Consider the following 27,383-nt stretch of genomic DNA (forward strand, 5'->3'; position numbering starts at 1 on the left):
CTATGACAGGGTTAGCCTGGTGGGACCACCCTGATCACGCTGTTCACCTTTCTATTTCACTTCATATATCAATCATCTTTTAATTAGTGATAATACGTGAAGTGAATGAGAATGGTGAGTGCAGCGATCGGTCTGTTTCCACCTGGCTATGCCAGGGCAAGAGACTGAAATGAGACTTGATATACTCTCTTATTACTAGACAGTGCCACTGTGTGGTTGATTTGTGTACTGCACAGCATTATCATTGTAAACAGGGGCCTTTTAAGTGTGGCATTCCTCATTGTAGGTACCACAGAACCAGAATGAGATCCTATTTGGTAGGTACAATATGTTGGTATGTAAAATATTGATAAAAAATAATAAAAGCCTACATAGATAATACATGATAAAAAGTTACCTGAGACAGTTGTTGTAGAACGACTCTTTTATTTTGTAAAAGAAAACTTTTAAGTTACTTCTAGCTTCGCCTTTGACACAATCATCTCGCATTTCACATTATTTTCTTTTCATTCGTTTTAATAAATTAAAATGGTACATTATGCATGCAATATCGCATTAGCCGTTGAGTTGTTCGTCTTCCACAAAAAGTATCAACACAAAATGTCCTTAGAGTTCTGATGAAGCTGCTTGGAAAAGGACAGTTGGAGAATTAGTCACAGCATGAAGCGATGTACACGGTTGCGGTTGCATAGTACATGGAATTTCCTCATTTTAAAACAGCATGCTTTTTGTATTGCACATTACTGAAACCTTTGTATACTGAAACGTTTGTTGTTCCAAGTTGTCCCGTCGAGGATCGTAGTTTTTAATGAGAATGCAAGTATACAGCAAATAGCATCTCTCAAAGACATTATGTACATGTATGTATTTATTATAAAAATAATCACCAGCAAAGATGTATCTTTTACTTTTTCCTATATTGAGATACATTTTTGACTTTTTCTTATTTTTTGTACATTTTTACCAAAGAAAAAAACATTTAACTGTTTTAATGGTCTGGTCGAGTTTAAACTCATGTTATTTAATCAAATAATGAGAATTGTAATTCAACTTAATTTAGAGGCAAAAATGCAGCCTCTTAATTTCTTACAAGAAGACAAAAGAAGAGTATAGGACACGTGCTTTTTTTCAGATCAGTAACAGAGACCTTTAGAAATGATATCTACACCATTCAAAGAACAAAAGTTTTCTTCCCAGGGCATTCACAGGAAAAAGAATTGCGGTAAATTTTCATTTCCAGTCAATTCAGAAAATCTATTGGAATTCAGTTAATTCATTGTTAATAGAAAAGGAGATCCCCCATTGTTTCAAAAGGGTTAAGACATACTACACCCAGTAGCAGTAATCCAACCTTCAGTTACCAAATCCTCACAGACTGGTCTGGGACTCTGGTGGGACAGAGGGCAATAGGATAGAAAATCCCTCTGATTGTCTCAACAGAGCTGAATCTTAGTTCTGGTTCTTGGTTCTGGTTTTTAATGAACAGTGAGTAACTCCCCATTCAATCAGCCAACACTCACTTTGGCCTGAATCACAATATGACAGAGAAGCATGCTCATAAACAACAGCAGATGTACTTGTATTCTTTTCTTTTCTTCGTTTTGCAGTCTATTGTTTTCAGTCAGTGAACAAACTGGCATAAGAGACATAGATATGAGCAAGGAAATCAATGGGCTCTCTGAAAACAGTCAGTCAGTGCCCTAACCAGACAGCTGGAGCTAAATCATAATTAAGAGCCTATCGTTTCAGAGGTTCTTTCTTGTTTTAGAATGTTAAGGCACCACCTGCTGCGGGTGCTACAAATGTCACTACAGTACATCCACTCTATTGGAGGGCATTACACTAAAAGACAGCTATAACAAGTTAACTCTGCACATCTCTCTAACAATGCCTCAGAATACGCTGCCCTAAGAACTCACTCTCCCCTCCCAGGATGCACAGGGAGGGATCACCATCTCCATCTTGGTCAAAGCTCCAGTTTAGATGACCTATCCACCGCAGGGAAAACCCTGGTCCTGGAGGGTGGTTGTGTCTCTGTGAACGACCGGGTTCGAACCCGGGCCTCCTGCACGCCAGCGGAGTGTATTAGCCCACTAAACTAAAGCCTAGGCATTGGATCGGTGAGCCAATGCAACTAGTCACCAAAACACCTTGGGTACAACTGCATGCTTCTCATCTCATCAAAAACACCAAAAACCCACAATTACTGAAGAAAAAATTGTTGCTAGAAATAAACTGACCGAATTAATTTCTTCCATTTCCATGTATTTAAATACCCCAAAAAGTTCAGATGACGCACTCTCAAGTAATTAGACCACCTATTTTGCACCAATGTGTGCTCTCCCTCCTTAAACACCCTCCTCTATTTTACACGGGGATATTAATACCAAAAGGAGAATTAATTTTTCAAGTCAGGGAAAACATGCCAGCTACACAGAGAATCAATGATCATGATGCAAAGGACCCTGGGAAGACACAATCCAACATTAGTGGAGCAGCATGGACGGTCAACCAATCACGAGGCTGGCCAGAGAGAAACACAGGAAGTAGCAAGGACGGTCAATCAATCACGAGGCTGGCCAGAGATGAGGCGAACTCTGATTGTTTGACACCCCTGCTTCTTGTTATAATACCTCTATGAGTCTCTGACACAACCGAATCAGAGTAGCGAAAAATACTGAGATATGCAAAGTATCGACTGTTGCCAAAGAAAGGCCAAGCTAGACAGGTGTTCAAATGGCACATACAGTATCTGACATGTGAAAGCACTTGTTAACAAAACAACCAAATACTCCACATGCTCCTCTCAGGAATCAGATGAGGTCTGGTAAAAGACCACTGCCAGTCATGGTGGGGCAGGTCTAAGTATACAACTCACCATGACAACAGACATGTACTGTAAGTGAATATATTGACGATACTAGCGAAACTCTCTCAGTCAGCATGCAAACAACTGAACGGTCTGGCAACTCTTTGTAAGACTACCAGCTTTCAGCAGTGACTCCACCACTTGCTATGGTGACTCATTGGGGGGGGGGGGGGATTGTGGGTACACATGTACCCACAATCTAACCATGCTAGCTAAAATAGCTTAGCTTGTTGTTAGGTTAGCAAAGTCCAAATCTCAATCTCATACTGCTTTCCTCTTCAACCCATCTCTCTGTGTGGGGAACACAGGAACTAGGAAAGTTCCCTTGTGAGGAAAAGCAACTCAGTCATATGAGTTGTATTAACTCAGTTATGTAGCATTAGCATCATGTCCTTCTTCCTCATCCTGACCACATTGCTTAACAGGGGTCCCTGCCAGTGCCCAGGAAAGACTGAGAGACAGAATGGGAATGAGAGGTGATTGGAGATTTTGTTCAAGCGGGCGGGACCTCTCCTCATCTAACGCCTGAAGTAAAACAAATAATCGAAAACAACAGAATTTGACACAATATTTTGAACGGGAACCATTTTGACTCTGTTGCCACCAGAGAGTTGACTTGAGGCCTATAAGGGTTGTGAAGCTGGGATGTCATTCGGGCTCAAAGCCTGTGCCGGGAGTCGTGGCTGTAGCTGCCCGGGGAGGAGCGGTTGCGGTGGGGCTTGTAGGAGTCTTGGTAGGGGTCCTGGTAGTCCTGGTGGTACGGGTCTTGGTCTCGGCTGTGCTGCGAGCCTGACGACATGCGGTTGCGTCCCTTGTGCGCCCGCTCGTTGTGGTAGTTCTCGTCGGCGGTCATCAGGTTGCGACGCTCGTTGGGCGTGGAGTGGTCTCCTGTGTGGTTGCTGTGTTGTCTCATTCTTTGAGTCTGCTGATTCACCTCATACACACACAAACAACCCCTTTCTGTTACATTTCTGTATGTTACACTGGGCACTAATCAACTCATCTAACTTAGGACAATTAACTGTCTCCCCTTAAAGGGACATCACACTCCAAACGCAACATTTCTGGACAAACTTTGATATTGGAGTGTAATGTCGCTTTAACCCCATAGCGCTGTTGCTATCTGTTTATGACCAACCTGCAGTCCAGAGATGGTGGTGGGGTAAGGAGTGAGGGCGGTGGGGCCCAGGTTGCGTCCCAGCAGGGGGTTGAGCGGCGTGGCCATGGAGGTGTGTGTGGCCTTCCAGTAGGCCTCCAGATACTCAGCCAAGTGTTCACACGCATCCTCCAACTGGTTCTCATCCAGGATGATGTCAAACATCTCCTGTTAGAGGGGTGGAGATGGAGAGACAGAGAGTGAGAGATGGAGAGGGAGTGAGGGGGGAGAGAGGGAGTGAGAGAGGGAGAGGGGGTGAGAGAGAGAGGGTTTGGTAAAACAGGCTCGCATGATGAGTAACATGGCATTACAGCTGAGCTGACTTGTTAGCTCCCTAAACTAATGCCTAGGCTGTCTTGTGCTTCACAGAAAACCTGGGTTTGAACACCGGTCAGTCATACAAACTGAATATTGTCATTTTGTCACTTGATTGTTAATAGACCTTTTCAATGGCCCTGTCTAGAATCAACCTCAAGCAAACCCAGGGAGACATTGTTGGAGGTTAATGTAGAAAGAAGACACCTTGAAAAGGAGCAATGGCTGGTGTAGATTAAAGAGACAGTATGCTGGGTGGTGTAGATTAAAGAGACAGTATGCTGGGTGGTGTAGATTAAAGAGACAGTATGCTGGCTGGTGTAGATTAAAGAGACAGTATGCTGGGTGGTGTAGATTAAAGAGACAGTATGCTGGCTGGTGTAGATTAAAGAGACAGTATGCTAGGGGTGGTGGCGTAGCGGGGGGTGATTAAAGAGACAGTATGCTGGGTGGTGTAGATTAAAGAGACGAGCGGCGGGTGATGGCGTGGCGGCTGGTGTAGATTAAAGAGACAGTATGCTGGCTGGTGTAGATTAAAGAGACAGTATGCTGGGTGGTGTAGATTAAAGAGACAGTATGCGGGGGGGTGGCGGCGGGTGGTGTAGATTAAAGAGACAGTAGCTGGCGGGGTGGCAGGCGGGTGGTGTAGATTAAAGGGCAGAGCGGGGGAGATTAAAGAGACAGTATGCTGGCTGGTGTAGATTAAAGAGACAGTAGCTGGCGGGGTGGCGGCGGCTGGTGTAGATTAAAGAGACAGTAGCTGGCGGGGTGGCGGCGGCTGGTGTAGATTAAAGAGACAGTATGCTGGCTGGTGTAGATTAAAGAGACAGTATGCTGGGTGGTGTAGATTGAGACAGAGCGGCGGGGGGACAGTATGCTGGGTGGTGTAGATTAAAGAGACAGTATGCTGGCTGGTGTAGATTAAAGAGACAGTATGCTGGGTGGTGTAGATTAAAGAGACAGTATGCTGGGTGGTGTAGATTAAAGAGACAGTATGCTGGCTGGTGTAGATTAAAGAGACGAGTATGCTGGCTGGTGTAGATTAAAGAGACAGTATGCGGGGGGGTGGCGGCTGGTGGTGTAGATTAAAGAGACAGTATGCTGGGTGGTGTAGATTAAAGAGACAGTATGCTGGCTGGTGTAGATTAAAGAGACAGTATGCTGGGTGGTGTAGATTAAAGAGACAGTATGCTGGCTGGTGTAGATTAAAGAGACAGTATGCTGGGTGGGTGTGGCAGAGCGGCGGTGTAGAAAAGAGACAGTAGGCGGGGGGCGTGCTGGGTGGTGTAGATTAAAGAGACAGTATGCTGGGTGGTGTAGATTAAAGAGACAGTATGCTGGCTGGTGTAGATTAAAGAGACAGTATGCTGGGTGGTGTAGATTAAAGAGACAGTATGCTGGCTGGTGTAGATTAAAGAGACAGTATGCTGGGTGGTGTAGATTAAAGAGACGAGCGGGGGGTGATGGCGTAGCGGCTGGTGTAGATTAAAGAGACAGTATAGCTGCTGGCTGGTGTAGATTAAAGAGACAGTATGCGGGGGGGTGAGCGGCGGTGGTGTAGATTAAAGAGACAGTATGCTGGGTGGTGTAGATTAAAGAGACAGTATGCTGGCTGGTGTAGATTAAAGAGACAGTATGCTGGGTGGTGTAGATTAAAGAGACAGTATGCTGGCTGGTGTAGATTAAAGAGACAGTATGCTGGCTGGTGTAGATTAAAGAGACAGTATGCTGGGTGGTGTAGATTAAAGAGACAGTATGCTGGCTGGTGTAGATTAAAGAGACGAGCGGGGGGTGATGGCGTGCGGCTGGTGTAGATTAAAGAGACGGTATGCTGGCTGGTGTAGATTAAAGAGACGGTATGCTGGCTGGTGTAGATTGCGGTGCTGGGGGAGATTAAAGAGACAGTATACTGGGTGGTGTAGATTAAAGAGACGGACGGCGGGTGATGGCGTGCGGCTGGTGTAGATTAAAGAGACAGTATGCTGGCTGGTGTAGATTAAAGAGACAGTATGCTGGGTGGTGTAGATTAAAGAGACAGTATGCTGGCTGGTGTAGATTAAAGAGACAGTATAGTATGCTGGCTGGTGTAGATTAAAGAGACAGTATGCTGGGTGGTGTAGATTAAAGAGACAGTATGCTAGGTGGTGTAGATTAAAGAGACAGTATGCTGGGTGGTGTAGATTAAAGAGACAGTATGCTGGCTGGTGTAGATTAAAGAGACAGTATGCTGGGTGGTGTAGATTAAAGAGACAGTATGCTGGGTGGTGTAGATTAAAGAGACAGTAGCTGGCGGGGTGGCGGCGGGTGGTGTAGATTAAAGAGACGAGCGGCGGGTGATGGCGTAGCGGCTGGTGTAGATTAAAGAGACAGTAGCTGGCGGGGTGGCGGCTGGGGTGTAGATTAAAGAGACAGTATGCTGGCTGGTGTAGATTAAAGAGACGGTGTGCTGTTAGAGTCACTCACTGGAGGACACTGGGCCAGTTTGTCAGCTGCCACCAGCTGTACATTCAGATGCTTGCTCTGGGACTTCCCTCTGGACTTGACCAGCCTCTGCAGAACCTAGACGGTGGGAAGACATTTAAATATGTGTTAGATAGTGTCAGACCTCTGTTCAAATGGTCCTGTTCTTTTCTAATGTAATGTCATATTTACACACGTTTTTTACAGGAATATTACTTTTCACATCTTTAACCAGGTAAACCGGTCAAATAGTATCATTTAAAATAAATGAATAATCCATTAGATAGATGAAGTGCGTTTGTCTGATAACAATACACATGTATAACTGTATAACTGTGTCTAAGCATGTTAACATTCATTTTCAAAAGGTGGTGGTCCCAGTGGCTCAGTAGGTTATAGCGTACTGTATAATTGACAATGTTGACAGTTCTGTGAGTTGCTATAGATGATGTGTCTGCTTCCTGGTGATATAATAGTATTATTACCTATAGTAGACATGGATGTGTTTCAAATCACATGACCCTCCAGTCCCTACCTTGGGCGAGGAGACCTTGACATGGACGATGATGGGAGCCAACGAGGTCTTGAGCAGCTGGGCTGGGTGATTGATGGTGTCTGCATCCAGGATCACCAGCTGTAGGGACCTGGCCAGCTCAAAGATTCTCTCTATCTCACTCTGCACCTCCGCTTGGGAAACAGGATGGAAACAACACAAGACTTTAGAATACAACTTTATTGTCCATTCAGGATGGACATTTTACTTTGGCATCACCGTACAACAATCATACACACTGAAAACAGTCAACCTAGTACACTGTATATACGCAAACAACCGGTACACACTGACTCCCATTCCTTCATTGCATTCCCAATACATTGATTCATTCTAAGTGTGACTAGTATGAACACTGCAACGTAGCCAATGAATACGTTAAGCATTTGATTGAGCCTGTCTGTAGAGCCAGATGGGCGGAGTTTCCACTTTTTGGACTATTCCATTGATTCCATTGCGGCAGGTGAGCTCAATCAAGCTAAATCATTCTTCTTTAGCCAGGTCTCATAGAGATGCTAGCTACAGAGAAGAGTAGGCAACCGTCTTCGATACACAAGGCAAACTCAAAAGACTCCTACAGTAAAATAGATAAAACATTATGGAGTTACATACCTAAACTGGACCTGGTGTTTGATCTCTCGATGATGGCCCGCTTGCTGGGGTTATTCAGGACAGACCTCTTGGCTAATGATATATCTGCTGTGACTCGTGTGATAGATATCCTGAAATGGTCAAACAAAGACACCAATTTAGGCATTCAGTGGATAAATACTGTAAACCTTATTTTGCAGAAAGAGCTATTCCATGTGAATTTCTATGCCTATCTATCTTGTAGGGCTTCATAAGTCAATAAAAAAAAGAAAGGAAGAGCACGCTTTCATTTTACCTGCCGTCAAATCTATGCTTGAGGAAGTCAAAGAGTGCTTTCTGCATCATATCCGTCACCTGTGGAGAAAGAGAAGCCATAAGAGGAGAAATAGTGGGGAGAGAGAGAGAGAGAGAGAGAGAGAGAGAGACAGACAGACAGACAGACAGACAGACAGACAGACAGACAGACAGACAGACAGACAGACAGACAGACAGACAGACAGACAGACAGACAGACAGACAGACAGACAGACAGACAGACAGACAGACAGACAGACAGAAATACAAAGAGAGAGCGGAGAGAGACAGAGAAAGACAAAGAGAGAGCGGAGAGACAGAGAAAGACAAAGAGAGAGCGGAGAGAGACAGAGAGCAGATTGAGTATGATTCTAAAAGAGAACATTTAACCCTAACTGCATAACATCAAGCAAACTTCCTGGGAAATAATTTATCAACTGGTTGTTCCTCATGGCCAGAGCACATGGTGCTAAGATGTCCCATGACGACAGCCTATGTGCAACAAACCATTTATCATTCTAACAATTCTATAAATTATATTCTAGTAGTTCAGATATTCAGTAATTTGACAGGGGGATACTGAAAATCATATCAAACATGCCATTTTATGCCATTTGCAATAGTAAAGCAGGATTTGGGGTCAATTCCATGATATTACATTTGTTTACATTTTTATTTAACCTTTATTTAACTAGGCAAGTCACTATCAGTCAACTCACTAGATAGATTCATATTATGTTACTGAAATGCAATGGAAAATCCTCATAGTCAACAATAGACTAATTTCAGTCTAAAATGGATCTCCTGAAATGACTGAAGTTAGATGGTATCATGGAACTGGTCAGAGGCCTGCCAGTAAGGATGGTGGCCTATACAAAGATCCTTTAGTGGCTGGTTTAACAGCAGTCTAGTCTAGACCCACAGTGTTGCTGCTTCCAGAGGTTCTCCTCTCTACTCTCTCCGCTCCTCTCTCTTCTCTCCTCTCTCTTTTCTTCTCTCCTCTCTTCTTTTCTCTTCTCTCGCCTCTCTCTTCTCTCGCCTCTCTCTTCTCTCACCTCCCTTCTTTCCTTTCTCTTCTCTCATCTCTACTCTTCTCTCCTCTCCTCTTTCCTCTCTCCTCTCCTCTCTTTCTAATTTCAAACGTTGCTCTACTTCTGATGCTGACGTGTTTGCACCCAGAAGGTTGTTACCGTGGCAACAGAGCACACTGTGGGATGAGGCGACTGATTGTGTTCCCTCTATGCAAGGAGGGAGAGAGAGAGAGAGCGAGAGGAAGAGGGGAGGAGAGGAAAGAAACTCCCTGTACTATGGTGTTCTGAGAATGACTTGGAAAAACATCAACAAAGCACCTCACTCAGCAGCCTAAATATAGACTCTAGTAGAGCTCTAACAGGCCCGTGTCAACACAACATTAGAAAAACAGTGCCTGCATATAAACATGAATGATTATAAACATGACGTCAATAGAAACATCATCCAGCCATGAGGAGATCTTCTCTCAATGAGATGTGACCATGACAGCCGCTACAACAATCATTTAACATGATGCACTGTTAATGTCATTCCACCAATGGGAGCTCTAGGATGGCCCCCGTGGGAGGACTCAGTGGATGATCATGTGACTCGATGGCCGCCGCTGCTGCTGCTTACCTCATAGCCCTTGAGGGAAGGCCCCACCAGCACCACAGGCCTCATGGATGGCACCACGTCGTAGGGGGGGACGTGTTCAGTCTGTAACAGAGTAACAAAGGAATCAGTGGAGCAGGGGGACACATTGAGAGAATCTCAATTGCATTTCCTAGAACCCTCGCCTCTACTCAAAACCCATTGGATGAGAAGTCAGAGGGGAGGAACCTTTTAGCTTCTCATCCAATGGGTTTTGAGAATGAGGTGAGGAGAGAGGACATGAGGAGTCAAGGAAATGCTATTGAGATTTTCCCACAGTAATAAAATGGGATAGATGCACAACACAGTATGGGATGTATGGATCATTGGGACAACACAATCTGACTCAAATCTATTTCAATATTATAGTAGAATAGTTGAATGGAATAATATTGTGATATAGTCTAAAAGCCCAAGTCAATCTCAATAGTATTGTAAGGGATTGAGGCCGGGTCAATCAGTGTAATTGCAACAGTGACCACTGGAAATGGGATGTTAGATATGGGATGTTAGAAGGGATGTTAGATGGGATGTTAGATGGAGTGTTAGATGGAGTGTTAGATGGAGTGTTAGATGGAGTGTTAGATGGGATGTAGGATGGGATGTAAGATGGGATGTAAGATGGAGTGTTAGATGGGATGTAGGATGGGATGTTAGATGGAGTGTTAGATGGGATGTAGGATGGGATGTAGGATGGGATGTTGGATGGGATGTTGGATGGGGTGTTAGATGGGATGTAGGATGGGATGTTGGATGGGATGTTGGATGGAGTGTTAGATGGAGTGTTAGATGGAGTGTTAGAAGGGATGTAGGATGGGATGTAGGATGGGATGTAGGATGGGATGTTGGATGGGACGTTAGATGGGATGTAGGATGTGAACTGTACTATTGTAATGTAGACAGCTATAGTTGATGGAGACAGTTTGGTATTACCATCACCCACTTACCACTTTCTGTTTCTGCTTTCCTGTGAAGTAAAACAAAACAGAATTGTCAATGTCTTGTATTGTATTGTGTCATAAGTCACCATTACTTGTCAGGTCAGAGACCTGATGATCCTGTACTTAATTTGGGGAATTGTGATGATCAGAACGTGATTTACAGTAAATACATTTTCAACCGAGGATTAGAACTGACACAGGAAATAAACATATACCCTTTAGATTCATCACCAAACATATAAACATGATCCTAATATCCTATGAGGCATATTCACAAAGTCACATGACTGAAGTTCAGGGGGGGTCAAAGTCTTGTCGATGGGTTCACCCTGTGGTAAGCCAAGTCTCAGAGCGCCTGCAGTCCTCAGCTGGAGGAAGAGGATGGGAGAATACACTATATATATACACTCTATGGATCCACAACCCAGCAGGCAAAAGTTGTTATGGGATGTTATAATGGCATCATATTCTGGTTGTAAACTGGTTTTCTGGTTGTTGAGAAGTCTGGATTACAACCAATGCTACATTGACATCATATTCTGGTTGAAAACTTTCATACTTTGGTTGGTATCTGTTCAGATTACAACCAGTAAAAGACGTCTTTCTCTGATTGCTAAAAAGACGTCCAGAAAAACGTCCTTTTACAACCATAATACAACTTGACCATGACGTCACAAAAAGACATCACAATGACTTTGTTGCAACCAGTTTTGCCCGCTGGGAATCATTTATCTTAGGTTCTATGGAGAGACATGGGAAGGCTTAAACACTAAGCAATACTTGCTCTACGTCTCACGTTGCCTTGACAAAGTTTTCTGGTTCTTCTCTAACCTAGCGGAGGGCCAGTAGGGGCGGACAACGTCCCCCCATCATGTTTAAGAGGCTCTCACCTGCAGAGGAGATGAGGGGTCTGATCGAGGCGGACACCTCATCCTCTACACTTGAGGACGAATTGCCTCCAGACTTACTGGAAAAGACAAGAGGGGGATAAAAAGAAACACAAGAATCACAGAATTAATGTGGCGAACGGCGACGGGGTTCTAAATGCAGAATCCAGGCCTTATAGGGTGAATGAAGGACTCGAGGTGAGCCTGTCAACTCATCCAAAGTCTAGTCCTCTCATTACGCTGAATTAGTGTTAAAACTGAACGGGCCTAGTGTAGCAAATGGCTCTGAAGGCTAGAACGCACACGAGACAAACCACTGGTGACGGGAGCTTCCAGAGCGATTAAACAGACAGAGCAGCTAGGTCGCTAGAAGAACCAAAGCATTACTGATTATTAAGGCCAGAGACCTTATAAATATTTAGATTGTTCTATTCTGGATATGGATGGAGAGAAATGTAATTATTCAAATGATCTGTAACACTTCCTATGAATACCCTCTTTATAGCACATGATAAGCACATTTATAACCAAATGAGTTGTACTAATTTGACTAATTTGTCATAACCGAATCAGTTTTACTAAACTTTGAATAGCACTGCTGGCCCCTTCCTAACCCCCTTCCCTGGGTTACAAGCCTATAGGTCTCTGACTGAGCAAGAGAGGACTGGTGATGGGCTGCCTTACCCTTGGACTCGCCCTCTCTTCTGTTCCTGCTGGATGCGGATGTTCTCTAGCTTTAGAGGACTGGGGATGAAGCCGATCTCACAGCCCTCCTTGACCAGCCGGCCGATCCACCAGTCGTTGTTGAACTTCTGGATGGGTTGGAGGTGTGGTTGAAAAATAAGTTTCAGTGCGTTTAGACAAGCAGTCCAATTCTGATATTTTTTTCACTAATTTGTCTTTTGACCAATCAGATCAGTTCTGAAAAAGATCTGATGTGAAAAGATCTGATGTGATTGGTCAAAAGACCAATTAGTGGAAGAAAAGATCAGAATTGGGCTGCCTGTCTAAACGCAGCCAAAATGACATGAACATAAGGAAATAAGCAGTTTTATCTAGTTTGAACAGACAGTGAGTGTGTTTCAGAACACAGGTACTAAATTCAGTGTATATGCCTTCCTGTTGTCATGACTGTCCACGAGAATCCAAATAGGTCAGACCCCCTCTCATCCGCAGAGGGGAGGAGGAAAGAACTAGACAGGATTAACAACTCAAGTCCTGTTGTAAAGATTCAGGTCTCCCTCTCCAAATTCACCATAGGGTTGTGCTTTTTCTCAACAGACCTTTTTCCAGCTGAAACTCTTAACACGTTCAAAAGCAACTACTGGAACAATATTTCTAACATAGAACGTAGGGAATGGTCAGAGGTGATGTATAGAACACTAATGTCATTTTGTTTGTTATTTTGTGATGTCATTAAAAATGTTATAAAGGAAATACTGTAACTTGGAAAGTATACCCACTACATGTATGAAGTTTCCATACTATGCGTTGTGCATGTAATATGAAAAATTATAAGTGTTTTTGTTAAGAGAGGGATGTGATTCGAGAAGCTATATGAGATCATTGTTTTACATAACTTTGTACAAGTGACAAGTAATGCCCCCGAGTGAGGTCAGAGAGCGGGTCAGCATGACGGAACCGCCCCTTTTGAACAAACTATATAAATGAACATACTAGACCAGAAAAGCGTCAAGCTGCAGCTTTACGTTTAAAGTGGTTTGAACTGTGAATCTCAACACGAGGTAGAGACGATAGTCACCTTCCAGACAATCACTGGTACGGCTGATTAGCTGTCCTAAGTAAAGTATCTTCGAAAGCGAATTTAAGTAGGACCATTATACTACTCTGCTCAAACCATCGTATTATGCTACTCTCATATCACCCCAATGGAAACCATCGACACGGCTGGCTAGCCTATCTTCAAAGAAGCATCTTCAAGAGCGAATGTAAGGAAAATAAACTTTGTAGTTCTGTGCAGGACTGCACAACAAGTCACCGGATACCGGACAACTACAAAGAAGAACAACAGTAGAAGACTTGTTGGAACCCTTTTGGAAAATCAGAGCCTTACAAGCGTGCCACAAAAAGGCCCAACTCCTTTTGCAAGGCGACCCTGTCCACCGAGAGATCCGGCAAACCAAGCGGGCGGCGGTTCATGTGCAAAGTATATGGTTACTGTAAGTGAGAGTAGTTTCTGAAAGTACCAATGTTAAGTGTCTCTGTCCCCCCCTCTCCCTCCATCTCTTTTGTAACAAGCAGCCATGTTGTTGTCATTCCGCTAGGGACCTGTTTTGAGCGTATTAGGTTTCCAGTCAATAACCGATGGAAAGTGTGTATGTTTATTCTGTGTTCTCATTTAATTAGCTAGTAAATAAATAATTAAACCAATTTGTGTAGTACTGAATCATAAGTTAGGCTGGGGTTTTTGCAGATGCAAGGAGGTATGACTGTTCAGAATGATGATATGATACGAGGTTATGATTAATAAGTTGACTGTTTATAGATGTGATAGGTAAAGACCTTCAGAGTTTAATTCGGGAGATGGAACCTCTTTAAATAACCGCTCTCATGGTGCCCAGATCCTAATGAGTTAATTGTTACATGACTAATTTCATCGGATAACAATTAAACATAGTTAGGTAATTAGATAAATGTCTTCAGATTAATGTTAAAGTCAAGTCACGACACTGTTGTAATAGTGGTTGATAACGGCCCTGGGTCAAATGCATATCAAATTCAGGAGGTTGGTGGCACCTTAATTGGGGAGGACGGGCTCGTGATAATGGCTGGAGTGAAATGAGAGGTATGGTATCAAATACATCAAACACATGTTTTCCAGGTGTTTGATACCATTCCATTTGCTCCGTTCCAGACATTATTATGAGCCGTCCTCTCCTCAGCAGCCTCTGTTGATACTGATTGCTATGCTTAATCTAGTTTGTCTGGTACAATGGTATAGCCAGAAAACTGCACACTCCGACCTAAATCATTTGGCATCGAAAAGAATTTCACAAATGTATTTTATCAAAATCTGATTGATTGTGTGCCACAGTTCAACCTTGCCCCAGTGACAAAAAACATTACCTCCTTTATGTGAAGGAAATCCTTAGCATCGAATGAGATGGCGGTTGCTGGCACCGGCACGTCCTCGTCCAATGCTCCACAGTAGCTGACGTTGGTCTTCACAGCAAAAGCCACGGCTTTAGCCTTTGGGAGAGAGAGAGGAACAAGATGGGTCAGTCAGAGAGCCGCACAGTATGCACTTAAGTTCACATGAATGAACTATGACTTACAAGGCTTAATAATGCCTTCATAAACACTTTATAATGCCTACATGGATGCTTCACAAATCATTTATAAGCAAATGTCATACAATAACTATAACAGATGCTATAACAGATCCATACATCTGGTGCTTTGCCAATTGTGGCATAACCCTTCTGCCATCCTTTACATAGTAGTCTTCTTGCTGCACAAGTCCAGGTACTACCCTCATATTTCACTTAAAACTTTTAAAAACATTTGATCCCTACTGAACACAACCTAGTGAGGTATCTCTCTCTCTGGGTCTCACCTTGGCTCTCTCCAGCTGCACGGTGGCCTGCTGCTCCTTCTGCTCTCGGGTCTGGGCCGGGGCCTGGGTCCCCGGGCCCGCTTGGCTCGGGCTCTGGCCCTGGACCTGCCCCGGCACCTCCCGCTCCTCCTCCAGAGAGACATCCGAGTCCGATGGTCTGCTTGTGTAGGAATCAGCTGAGCCCTGCAATACAACAGGACAGGGACAGACAGGAAGACAGCAGCTGTCACTATGATCACACAGCCAGCGTCACCGTCACCAGGTTGTCACCAGGTGGAGGAGGTTGTAGCATGACGTTCTACAGTACCCAAAATGCTCTGTAACTGTATCCGGTTTATCTTACTAAACAGAGGTGAGGTGATTTGGAATTGATTGATTCATTGATTGATTGAATTTATTTGGGGGGGGGCATTTTCTATTCTTCTTACCCACATACTATAGTCTTACGACTCACTTTTGAGACTTTTTTTCAGTGAGAACTTGAAATTGCCTATGGAGGTTATACATTTCAAATTATTTGGAAGACTATTTCAAAGAATGGCAGCTGAGTACAAATACCACTATTTAATACCACTATTAAATCTAAAAAGAACAACGTCAGTTTCACTCCTTCTAGTGGAATAGTTACGGTTATCCATAAGTTAAAGTAGTTACATAGGTACCCGGGGACAATACTGTTGGGTCTGTGGACAAGCTTATGTACGAGACCCACTTTAATCTGAGAGACTCTCTCCTCCACTTTGATCTATCGGAGGCCTTCAAAGTGGGAATGGTCAAGATGAGTACGTGCTGGAAGTTTCAGAATAATCCTGACTAATATATTCTGAGATGTCTGCAGTTTATTTTTAATTATCTTGGGGGCACTATTGTACCAGGAAGAGCATGCATAGAATCAGTCTTGTGATGAGGTAGCACTGCCTGAGACTTGATTGCCCAGATGTTGTTCCCCGGCCATTACCACCGGTTACACATGACCACCGGTTGGTTACACATTACCACCGGTTACACATGACCACCGGTTGGTTACACATTACCACCGGTTACACATGACCACCGGTTGGTTACACATTACCACCGGTTACACATGACCACCGGTTGGTTACACATTACCACCGGTTACACATGACCACCGGTTGGTTACACATGACCACCGGTTGGTTACACATTACCACCGGTTACACATGACCACCGGTTGGTTACACATGACCACCGGTTGGTTACACATGACCACCGGTTGGTTACACATGACCACCGGTTGGTTACACATGACCACCGGTTGGTTACACATGACCACCGGTTGGTTACACATAACCACCGGTTGGTTACACATTACCACCGGTTACACATGACCACCGGTTGGTTACACATGACCACCGGTTACACATTACCACCGGTTACGCTCATATGTGAGCATAGTGGCCCGTAAGTAGCTGGACTGACCAGGAAGGGAAAGGGGGATACCTAGTCAGTTGTACAACTGAATGCATTCAATTGAAATGTGTCTTCCACATTTAACCCAACCCCTCTGAATCAGAGAGGTGCGGGGGGCTGCCTTAATCGACATCCACGTCTTCAGCACCCGGGGAATAGTGGGTTAATTGCCTTGTTCAAGGGCAGAATGACAGATATTTACCTTGTCAGCTCGGGGATTCGATCCAGCAACCTTTCGGTTACTGGCTCAACACTCTAACCACTAGGCAAACTGTCCCCAAAGGTTGGTTGTGACATGTCTGGAGCGTGAGTTAAAGTATTGACCCAAGCCTTGGCCTTAGAAGAACAGAGAGTAACTCTACCAAAGATAATCTAATTGGGGAACAACATTAACTCAAGTCAGGGAAAAAACTGTGTGAGTGTGTTCGGTGTGTGTGTGCGTACCTGAGTGCCTGTGTATGTGTGTCAATATCGCTTTAGGAACGTAGAAAGTCTGGCAGTCTGCTAAAATCCACAGACGCTAGTCATAGTACAGCACCTTTTACAACAGACAAGCTATTTTTTGGGCTTACTTCAGCACGGGCTCTATTGAATTCTGTGGGCTAATCACAAAATGCCAGGTCTGGGAAACAAAAAACGAGGAGATTTGCTTTTTTAGAAAGATAAGTGATTGCTCTAAAAAAAAAAAGTAATTGCATCTTGAGTCAATGCTATTAAGAAACAGATGCTGATATAAATTCATCGATCACATTAAGGTTCGTGATAGAAGTACTATGAGCTTAATTATTAATCACAATCATGAAATGTTTTAGTTTTTACTGGGTGTAACCTTTATGACACAAACACATGACACAAATCAACCTGCACTGCTTTTGTTAAAAGTTTTTCTGTTAATAATAGTAAAAGCTCCGTTTTCACACTTCGTCTTATAACGATGTGCTATTTCTGAAGCACTCACAAGCACCCAGCTGACATACAGTATATTATAACACCCTGTTAGAACAACCCCACCACAGACACACACCACACACACACCACACACACACTACCACCCAGCTCTTCTAGTGTTTTTGTAAACATTTATTCTCAACAAATACTATATTCCTTTATATATATTCATTTTATATCTTAATAAATAATTATAGCCGGTTGCTGATCAGCCGATATATACAAAATGGATAACGGGGTATATGGGTAGTTAGAGGGGTGCATTTTGGGGTACAGAATCTCTTCACGGCCATATTGTATGACTGCCGGGCTTCCAACTGAGCACTGACATGTGACTCATGTCTATCTGACTCCAGTATATGACATCACAACGCACGCTCCTCTCTGTCCTCTCTGTCCTCAGCAGCAAAAATACAACACACTGCTGTTGCCGGGTGTAAAAATAGAAGCTTTGGCCCTTTAAACAAAGGCAGTAAATGCAGCAGGGCTATACCCTACATTTGGAGAGGCTGTGATATGAGGATACATTATACAATCATAACCTCACGCAGGGAGCGAAACGGCCCTCTGGGGGGTAGGAATTAGCATTTACACACTGCTCTTCTCTCACTATATAATGCTATCTCCATCTTTGTGCTCCTACGGTTGCTGTGCATTAAATGGATGGCTACTGTGTACATCGTACAGCTATCATCAGCCATTGAAATGTGCTGATGATATGATGCAGCTATTCAGATGCATTGGGCTGACGCTGACAGACACATACTGCTATTTCTTCTTATACACATCATCACTAATTACACTCTCACGACTGTGCGCATACACACACACACACGTCTGCCGCTGTCTTCTCCCTACAGTGAACCCCCCCACAGTCACCCCAACCCCAGCAGAGACCGCGATCCTTCTATCTACAGCATGAGACCGTCAGCTTACCTACAGTAAACCCTGTGTTTGTGTGTGCACCACAGCTGAGCCACATCCATCAACAAACACACACACGCTCAAACACACACACACACGATCTGAAGCTAAACCCCCCACCACTCACCGCCTCCGAGTCTTCAAATCCATGCAGGTACAAATTGTCATACATGGAGGTCTGCTATTTCCAAAAGCACCTCTAGAAGAATAGAAGGAAGAGGGGGAAAAAAACGAGAGAGCGGAGGAGGCTGTGGTGGAGGAGGGGGAGCAGGAGGAGGAGGGAGCCACCACAGAACAAGGGATGGATGGGGGGATGACGGTAAAAAATAAATCCCTCCTTTTTCGGCTGGAAGAGGAGCAGAGGTAGTAGCAGTAGCAGAGCCAGCCTGCTTGGTTTCCCCTAGGCCTGCTTGGTTTCCCCTAGGCCTGCTTGGCTTCCCCTAGGCCTGCTTGGTTTCCCCTAGGCCTGCTTGGTTTCCCCTAGGCTTGCTTGGTTTCCCCTAGGCCTTCTTGGTTTCCCCTGGGCCTGCTTGGTTTCCTCTAGGCCTGCTTGGTTTCACCTAGGCCTGCTTGGTTTCCCCTAGGCCTGCTTGGTCGATGGTGGTGCGTTAGCCCGAGCCTGGATGCTACTGGCTCACATTATAAAGCAGAGAGGCTCTCCCTAGAGGCAGCCCAATCCTGGCATTTCATCAGCCCTTCCAAACACACCGAACGGAGCAGCATAGAGAATCCTTCCTCAATATCAGCACCCGATGACAAAGCCAATGTGCAGCAAGTCGATTGGCTGTGCAGCAAGCCGATTGGCTGTGCTGCCCTCCACTCAGCTTGGACTCACAGGCACTCTCTCCTTGACTGAGGGAGTATAGGAAGAGGGGGATGACAGCAGCATCATTCTCTCTCTCTCTCTGTCCCCTCCTCTTTCTCTCTCTCTCTCCCCTCTTTCTCTCTATCCATCTATCTCTCTCTGTCCCCTCCTCTTTCTCTCTATCCATCTATTTCTCTCTCTCTCTATCCATCTATCTCTCTCTCTGTCCCCTCCTCTTTCTCTCTCTATCGATCTATCTTTCTCTCTCTCCCCTCCTTTCTCTCTCTCTCTCTCTCTCCCTCTTTCTCACTATCCATCCATCTTTCTCTCTCTCTCCCCTCCTCTTTCTATCATCTCTCTCTCTTCCTCTCTTTCTCTCTATCATCTCTCTCTCTTCCTTCCTCTCTTTCTCTCTATCCATCTATCTCTATCTCTTCCCCTCTATCCATCTATCTCTCTCTATCCCCTCCTTTTTCTCTCTCTCTCCATCTCTCTCTTCCAGTGTATAGGCTAAGCACCACAGATATAACCAGAATATAAAACAAAAGGAGCTGTATAGAGTATAGTGGATAACCAGAATATAATTGACTTAGTCCAAAATGGTTTGCTGTACCACAATGTATTGCATGTTATAATTGTAAGCTTTCATTCTGATAGTCACATTATCATTTTGATGCTTATTTAAGTGTATCTGTTTCTAAAATAAACAAGGGGCAAAAGACAAATAAGAACACAGCAGGTTCATAAAATCTACTGGACCTTCTTATGGAAAGACACACTAGTAGAAATAGTTGAAATAAAGACATTGGCCTGTAGATATATTTTGTACAGTATTTATATTATAAAAATTTATGTAAGTGTATCTGCATAATAAGTTCATGAAATAATAACAAAATGATGAGTGCTGGCCAACCCTCCTCCTAGAGAGATAGGTACAGTAAGCTTTTGCTCCAGCCTTGATGAAACATCATTGTACTAATCAGCAGCTCATCAGCTCCTTGATTAGCTGAATCAGCTGTGTTAGAGTGGGGTTGGAGAAACAACCTGCATATTCTGTTGCTCTCTATCTCTCTAGAACAGGGGAGGGAAATTCCAGTCCTCGGGGGCCTGATTGGTGTCACAGTTTTGTCCCAGCTCCAGCTAACACACCTGACTCCAATAATCACCTAATCATGATCTTCAGTTTAGAATGACATTTGATTAATCAGCTGTGTTTGCTAGGGATGGAGAAAAAGTGTGACACCAATCAGGCCCTGAGGACTGGAGTTGCCCAGGCCTGCTCTACAAGGATCTGTCCTGGCGCTGCACAATGAAGGTGATTTGGTTGGTTTCCTCAGGTCAGCAACATATGGATGACTAAACGGTTGACTGGTTTTCCAATGACTGTTCTCTGGCTGTCCCCTCATCCTGGTTAGATGTTAACTGCCTGCTGTAGTATGTCTCAAGGATCAATTCATGGTTCAATTAAACTGCGCTATGTAAAAGCACTACTCAGATGCTTCCAAGAAGTGTGTCCTTGTGTGTGCGTGTTTGTGTGTCTGTTTGTGACTGAATTTGTCTCTGTTAGTGTGGGTTCTCATCCCAGAAAGTTGTGTTTCATCCCAGAAAGTTGTGTTTCATCCCAGAAAGTTGTGTCTCATTCCAGAAAGTTGTCCACTCCCCTATGCCCTTGGTCACTCCCCATCACAGATCCAAGAAGACATGGCTAGGTGTAAGCTAGCAATAGCTCCAGCTAGTTTCCGCCATATTGCTTTCACCTATCCAGTCCTATCAGATCTGTGAAGAGGTAGAGAACGAGGACATTGGGAATGGAACATCTTTCTGGAATGTAACCCATCCCAGCCTACCTGTGGTATAGGGTGAAGTTGGCCCTTTACACTGATCTTCTGTCAGTTTTGCATTTCCCCCACTAATGGTTAAGGTTAGGATTGGGGGAGGGGATCCTAGATCTGTACCTAGGGGAAACCCCGGAGCCCTACCTGTCTGAGGATGAAGCTAGTGGAGGTGGTGCTGCCATCAGACCTCTTCAATCGGCTTCGTCTGGAGTAGGTCCCTCGGTTCACCTGTGTGGGATCAGACAAACAGCACAACCAATCAAGCTAAAGAACAACAGAAACATTAACAGAAAAATAAAATACAATACATAATGGTACAGTACACAGCAGTTGCTGATGGAATTGCTTTCCGTGTTACATCTTACCTATATTCCATAGTTCTATTCTATTCAATTCTATTCGATTCAATTATATTATATTCTGTTCGATAAGTTGGTATGTGTACTCCGAGTTGGTATTCATGTCATAAGAATGAATTCCCCAGCCTCCCGGGTGGCGAGGTGGTCTAAGGCACTGCATCGCAGCTGCTAGCTGTGCCACCAGAGATTCGGGTTCGAGTCCAGGCTCTGTCACAGCCGGCTGCGACTGGGAGGCCCAGGAGGCGCCGCACAATTGGCCCAGTGTCGTCCGGGTTAGGGAGGGTTTGGCCGGCAGGGATATCCTTGTCTCATCGTGCACTAGCGACTCCTGTGGCGGGCCGAGTGCAGTGCACGGTCGCCGGTGTTTCCTCTGACACATTGGTGCGGCTGGCTTCCGGGTTGGATGGACATTGTGTCAAGTGTGGCTTGGTTGGGTTGTGTTTCGGAGGATGCATGGCTCTCGACCTTTGCCTCTCCCGAGTCTGTGCGGGAGTTGCAGTGATGAGACAAGACTGTAACTACCAATTGGGGAGAAAAATGGGGTAAAAGAAAAAAAATAATGAATTCCCTTCAACCATGACCACAAATTGGGGAAAACATTATTTCCCATTGACCCCCAATGTAAAAGAGTCAACTTAGTCATATATTTTTTGTTATACAGAAATAACAAAACAATCTGAAGAGCTGCTGTGTTGTTCAATGTACAAGTAACCAGGTCAAAAATCCTGACCTATGGTTTGAAATGCTCCCATGTATGGAAAACGAGCCTGCGAGAAGACCTCTGTGGCTTCAGGCTATTCACTGTGGAAGAGTGGGAAATTGTGGAGACCCAGTGTCCAAGTAGGATACACATAGGTATGTGTGTGGATAACATTTCATCACAGGTAAGACATTGAACTTGTTTAGTAGTCCGTTTTTATCTCCACTCACTACTTGTAGATTTATAGTCCATTTCTTTATGTTGTTGGTCTTGGATAACTTAATGTTCTGGTTGGTAGCTAGCTAGCACTCAGTCACATGGCTAACATTAGCGACATAGGACCATGCCTCAGGGCTACCTGGCCTGATGACTTCTTGCTGTCCCCAGTCCACCTGCTCATGCTGCTGCTCCAGTTTTAACTGTTCTGCCTGCGGCTATGGAACCCTGACCTGTTCACTGGACGAGCTACATTGTCCCAGACCTGCTGTTTTCAACTCTCTCGCTCTACCGCACCTGCTGTTCCAACCTCTGAATGCCCGGCTATGAAAAGCCAAGTGACATTTACTCCTGATTTACTGACCTGTTGCACCCTCTACAACCACTGTGATTATTATTTGACCCTGCTAGTCATCTATGAACGTTTGAACATCTTGGAGAACAATCTGGCCTTAATAGACATCTACTGTTATAATCGCCACCCGGCACAGCCAGAAGAGGACTGGACACCCCTCAGAGCCTGGTTCCTCTCTAGGCTTCTGCCTTTCTAGGGAGTTTTTCCTAGCCACCGTGCTTCTACACCTGCATTGCTTGCTGTTTGGGGTTTTAGGCTCTCTTTCTGTATAGCACTTTGTGACATCTGCTGATGTAAAAAGGGCTTTATTTTACTAGGCAAGTCAGTTATGAACAAATTCTTATTTTCAATGATGGCCTAGGAACAGTGGGTTAACTGCCTTGTTCAGGGGCAGAACGACAGATTTTGTACCTTGTCAGCTCGGGGATTCAATCATGCAACCTTTTGGTTGCTAGTCCAACGCTCTAACCACTAGGCTACGCTGCCACCCCATTTATAAATATATTTGATTGATTGATTGATTGATTGATTGATTGATTGATTGATTGATTGATTGATTGATTGATTGATTGATGAGGAAAGCTCTACAATATTATGTTTTTCTAAGTAGTGAGAATGCTTGGGAGCAGGGAATGTTGAAAAGTAATCATTAGACATGTTGTACTTTTCTTAACCTCTGTGGGCTAGGTGGGTCCTGACCGTCCCACCTGCGGGTCACACTATTCAACAGCCAGTGAAATAGCATGGCGCGAAATACAAAACAGCAAAAATCTAATAATTTTTTCTCAAACAATCAACTATTTTACACCATTTTAAAGATAAGACTCTCGTTAATCTAACCACATTGTTCGATTTCAAAAAGGCTTTACGGCGAAAGCATCAAATTAGATTATGTTAGGACATAAACTTCACAAGAAAAACCACACAGCCATTTTCCAAGCAAGGACATGCATCACAAAAACCAAAAGTACAGCTAAAATATTCACTAACCTTTGATGATCTTCATCAGATGGCACTCACAGGACTTCCTGTTATACAATACATGTATGTTTTGCTCGATAAAGTTCATATTTATATCCAAAAACAGCATTTTACATTGGCGCGTGATGTTCAGAAAATGTATTCCCACCAAAACTTCCGGTGAATGTGCAAATCAATTTACAAAAATACTCATCATAAACGTTGCTAAAATTTACAACAGTTATTGGAAGAATTATAGATACACTACTCCTTGACGCAACCGCTTTGTCAGATTTCAAAATAACTTTACGGAGAAAGCACATTGTTCAATATTCTGAGTACAAAGCTCAGCCATCGAAGCAAGCTATACAGCTACCCGCCAAGTTCTGGCATCAACAAAACTCTGAATTAGTATTATAAATATTCTCTTACCTTTGCTGATCTTCGTCAGAATGCACTCCGAGGACTCCTACTTCCACAAGAAATGTTTGTTTTGTTCGAAATACTCCATATTTATGTCCAAATACCTCCATTTTGTTCATGCGTTCAGATCACTATCCAAAGGCATAACGCGCGAGCGTAAATCAGGACACGAAAAGTCAAAATGTTCCATTACTGGTCGTAGAAACATGTCAAACGTTGTTTACAATCAATCCTTAGGGTATTTTTAACGTTGATAATATTCCAACCGGACAATAGCGTATTCATTCCAGGAGAAAAAGAAGGAATAGCGCGCTCGCGGACTTGCGCATACCCAAGCCCTTTGTCCATAGGCAGTCCACTCATTGACTGAGCTACTATTCTCTGCTCAGTAACAGGAGAAGGAGGAAACAAGTTTCTAAAGGCTGTTGACAGCCAATGGAAGCCTTAGGAAGTGCAACGTGACCCCACAGACACTGTAGTTTCGATAGGGATTCAAAAGAAGAACTACAATTCTCAGATTTCCCACTTCCTGGTTGGATTTTTCTCAGGTTTTTGCCTGCCATATGAGTTGTTATACTCACAGACATCATTCAAACAGTTTTAGAAACTTCAGAGTGTTTTCTATCCAAATCTACTAATAATATGCAAATATTTGACTCTGGGCCCGAGTATTAGGCCATTTAGGCACGCTTTTCATCCGAAATCGAAAATACTGCCCCCTATACCCTAAAAAGTTAAATGTAGTTTTGTAATTGTTTAAAACAAGCAGACAACAAGATAATTGTGTTTGAATAAGTCTAGTTTTTCCTGTGAGCCAATGGGGTAACCAAGGTAACCATGGGTTGTTTTCCCGACAGGTGGGCGGGCCCCAACATTCTATTTAACACCAACTGGGAGTATCAATTAGTCTATCTATTCTATATATTGATGTCAGGAGAGTCCAGTCGCATTTGTCCTCTGTGATCCTGTCAGGCTATGGAAGACTGTGTGTGTGTGTGTGTGTGTGTGTGTGTGTGTGTGTGTGTGTGTGTGTGTGTGTGTGTGTGTGTGTGTGTGTGTGTGTGTGTGTGTGTGTGTGTGTGTGTGCGCGCGCGAATGTGTGCCGTGCACGTGTCGTGGGTGTGTGTGTGTGTGGGTGTGCATGGGGCAGGGGGGTCTCAGTGTGAGAACTGTCAGAGCAGCCCGGTGACATCGCCCCCCATAGGGTAGACATGACACTGGCGGCAACATGACACCTACAGGCCAATCACAACCCCCCAATCACAACCCCCCCACTCTGTCTCTAGCCAGCCAATGTCATCCCAACATAGGAGAGATGTAACTTACTGTAGATCTGTAGTAGTACTAGTAATGTTATGTAGGCTAGTAATGTGTCCACGATAACATTGAAATTCAAGGAAACATAATGATCTATAAGGGTTGAAAAATTCTGGCAACTTTCCCAAAATCCCCAGGTTTTCCCCAAAATCCTGGTTGGAACATTCCTGGAATCAGGAGGGAATATGCAGGAAATCCAAAAACCTCCAACCAGGATTTATGAAAAACCTGAGGATTTTGGGAAGATTTAAGGAAATTTTCAACCCTATCTATGATGAAGACTTTCACTGTTTCTGACTTTCATTAGCAAGTCTCTAAAAGGGCCAAATATAGGCCTATCCTGAACCTCTAAGGGGCAGGTTAATTATCTAGCAGTGATTTGCTCCACTTATGGCTAAGTCTCCAGAGTTAGTAGCAATGTCACTATTAAAATATCAGAACCTACTTTTCCCATGAATCTACACCAAATAGGGCCATTTTAACTGGGTCACGTTAGTCACTGGGTGTCCCTTTGTTTTGTATTGCATCTTGCTGCGGTGTGGCCATAATTAGGTGAAAACACTTGGTAGGGGAGGAAATAACACGTTACACGTTTCATAAAACCAGCCAAAAAATAGGGCATTCTGTTTGTTCAACATCTTACCAAATGTGACTTATAGCACATGTATTACTTAGTCTAGTAATTACTAAGTGAAGCTAGGATATTTTGGATAGTCTTCTTTGATTTAAAACAACATTCAGTGGCCTAGACACTAAATATTGAGATTGTATGATAAAACATTCCAAAACAGCATGAGGCACGGTGTATAGTAAAATAAGGAATTCAAAAAGTGCCAAAGTTGTTTTGCTTGAAAACAAAACTGTTTGAGGAGAATAATTACAGTAACTGACTATCTTCTCCCGTTGGTGTGACCTACCTGAAAGCTGGTCGCTTGGATGCCCTCGCCGATCTTATTCCGAATGTAGATGTGTCGAGACTGCATTTCGGCCAGAACATCGGTCCAAATGGGTGGTTGCTGCCGCTCTGGCCCAGCCCAGTGGAAGTGTGGTGGAGTGTGGTGTACTTGCTCCAGCTTCAAGCCCCTGCAATATCCTCTTGTACTAGTCGAACAACACGTTTGTCCTGCTCTTTACCTTGTGACAGGTGGTCACGGCGCGCGCGCACTGTCTGCAACTGCTGCTTCGCGCCACTGCAACTCGCTCGAGCCACTCTACAGCGGAAGTGAGTGGAGATGACTTTTCTTTACACATCTTCACTGGATAAAATATGGCTAGCAGCGTCTTTTGGGATTTAATCCCTTTGTGCACGTCAATGGGTTTATTCTTGTGAAAAAAAAGTTGTACATTGTGTCACTAGTCTAGTTATTATCGGTTTGCCGAAGGCATCTTACTAAACAATTTACAATCCCTTGTCTGTTTCAGCCCCAAAGCGGCCCTGCCACTTGCTATAAAGCTGAGAGATGGAGCTGTGGAATTGTAACCTAACCATGCTCAAAGTCATAGACAGGTTGTATGGATACAAGGACTGACAGTCCATCCATGAGAACAACATGATTGTTTTAAACATAGGCTATAGGTAGCTTAACCTGGTTCCCCAGGCTAATTGCGCATCCATAGATGGAAGTGCCCTTATCGAGATGAACCTGAGTAGACAATGTTTACAAATGTCTGAGGATGACAAACAAACAATAGGCATAAAGACTCATAATGCCATTTTATATATTTTTTATGATAGTGTAGGTGTAGGCCTACTTAGCTTACTTGTACTAAGATCATTAGCCATGTATTTTTCATCAATGTCA

General features: G+C 43.9%; 1 protein-coding gene across 2 annotated transcripts; it reads right to left on the reverse strand.

Annotated features, from left to right (window-relative positions):
• Positions 1-406: 406 nt before the first annotated feature.
• Positions 407-26,743, reverse strand: LOC106575807 (voltage-dependent L-type calcium channel subunit beta-4). Of its 2 annotated transcripts, XM_082963046.1 has the most exons (14): positions 26,499-26,743; positions 21,396-21,479; positions 15,309-15,491; positions 14,819-14,941; positions 12,416-12,543; positions 11,735-11,811; positions 10,851-10,870; positions 9,889-9,969; positions 8,240-8,298; positions 7,966-8,075; positions 7,336-7,487; positions 6,804-6,899; positions 4,008-4,193; positions 407-3,803 (listed from the first exon to the last, which is right to left on the reverse strand). In XM_082963046.1, the coding sequence occupies exons 1-14, from the start codon at positions 26,562-26,564 to the stop codon at positions 3,528-3,530; spliced, it is 1,641 nt and encodes a 546-aa protein (XP_082819172.1). In that variant the 5' UTR covers positions 26,565-26,743; the 3' UTR covers positions 407-3,527. The 2 variants fall into 2 exon arrangements, with proteins under 2 accessions (XP_082819172.1, XP_082819173.1); XM_082963047.1 differs by lacking the exons at positions 21,396-21,479; positions 26,499-26,743 and adding an exon at positions 18,739-19,437.
• Between the last annotated feature and the right edge of the window lie 640 nt (positions 26,744-27,383).

Source organism: Salmo salar, chromosome 16, assembly GCF_965601325.2.
Source record: "Salmo salar chromosome 16, fSalSal1, whole genome shotgun sequence".
Lineage (NCBI taxonomy): Eukaryota > Metazoa > Chordata > Actinopteri > Salmoniformes > Salmonidae > Salmo > Salmo salar.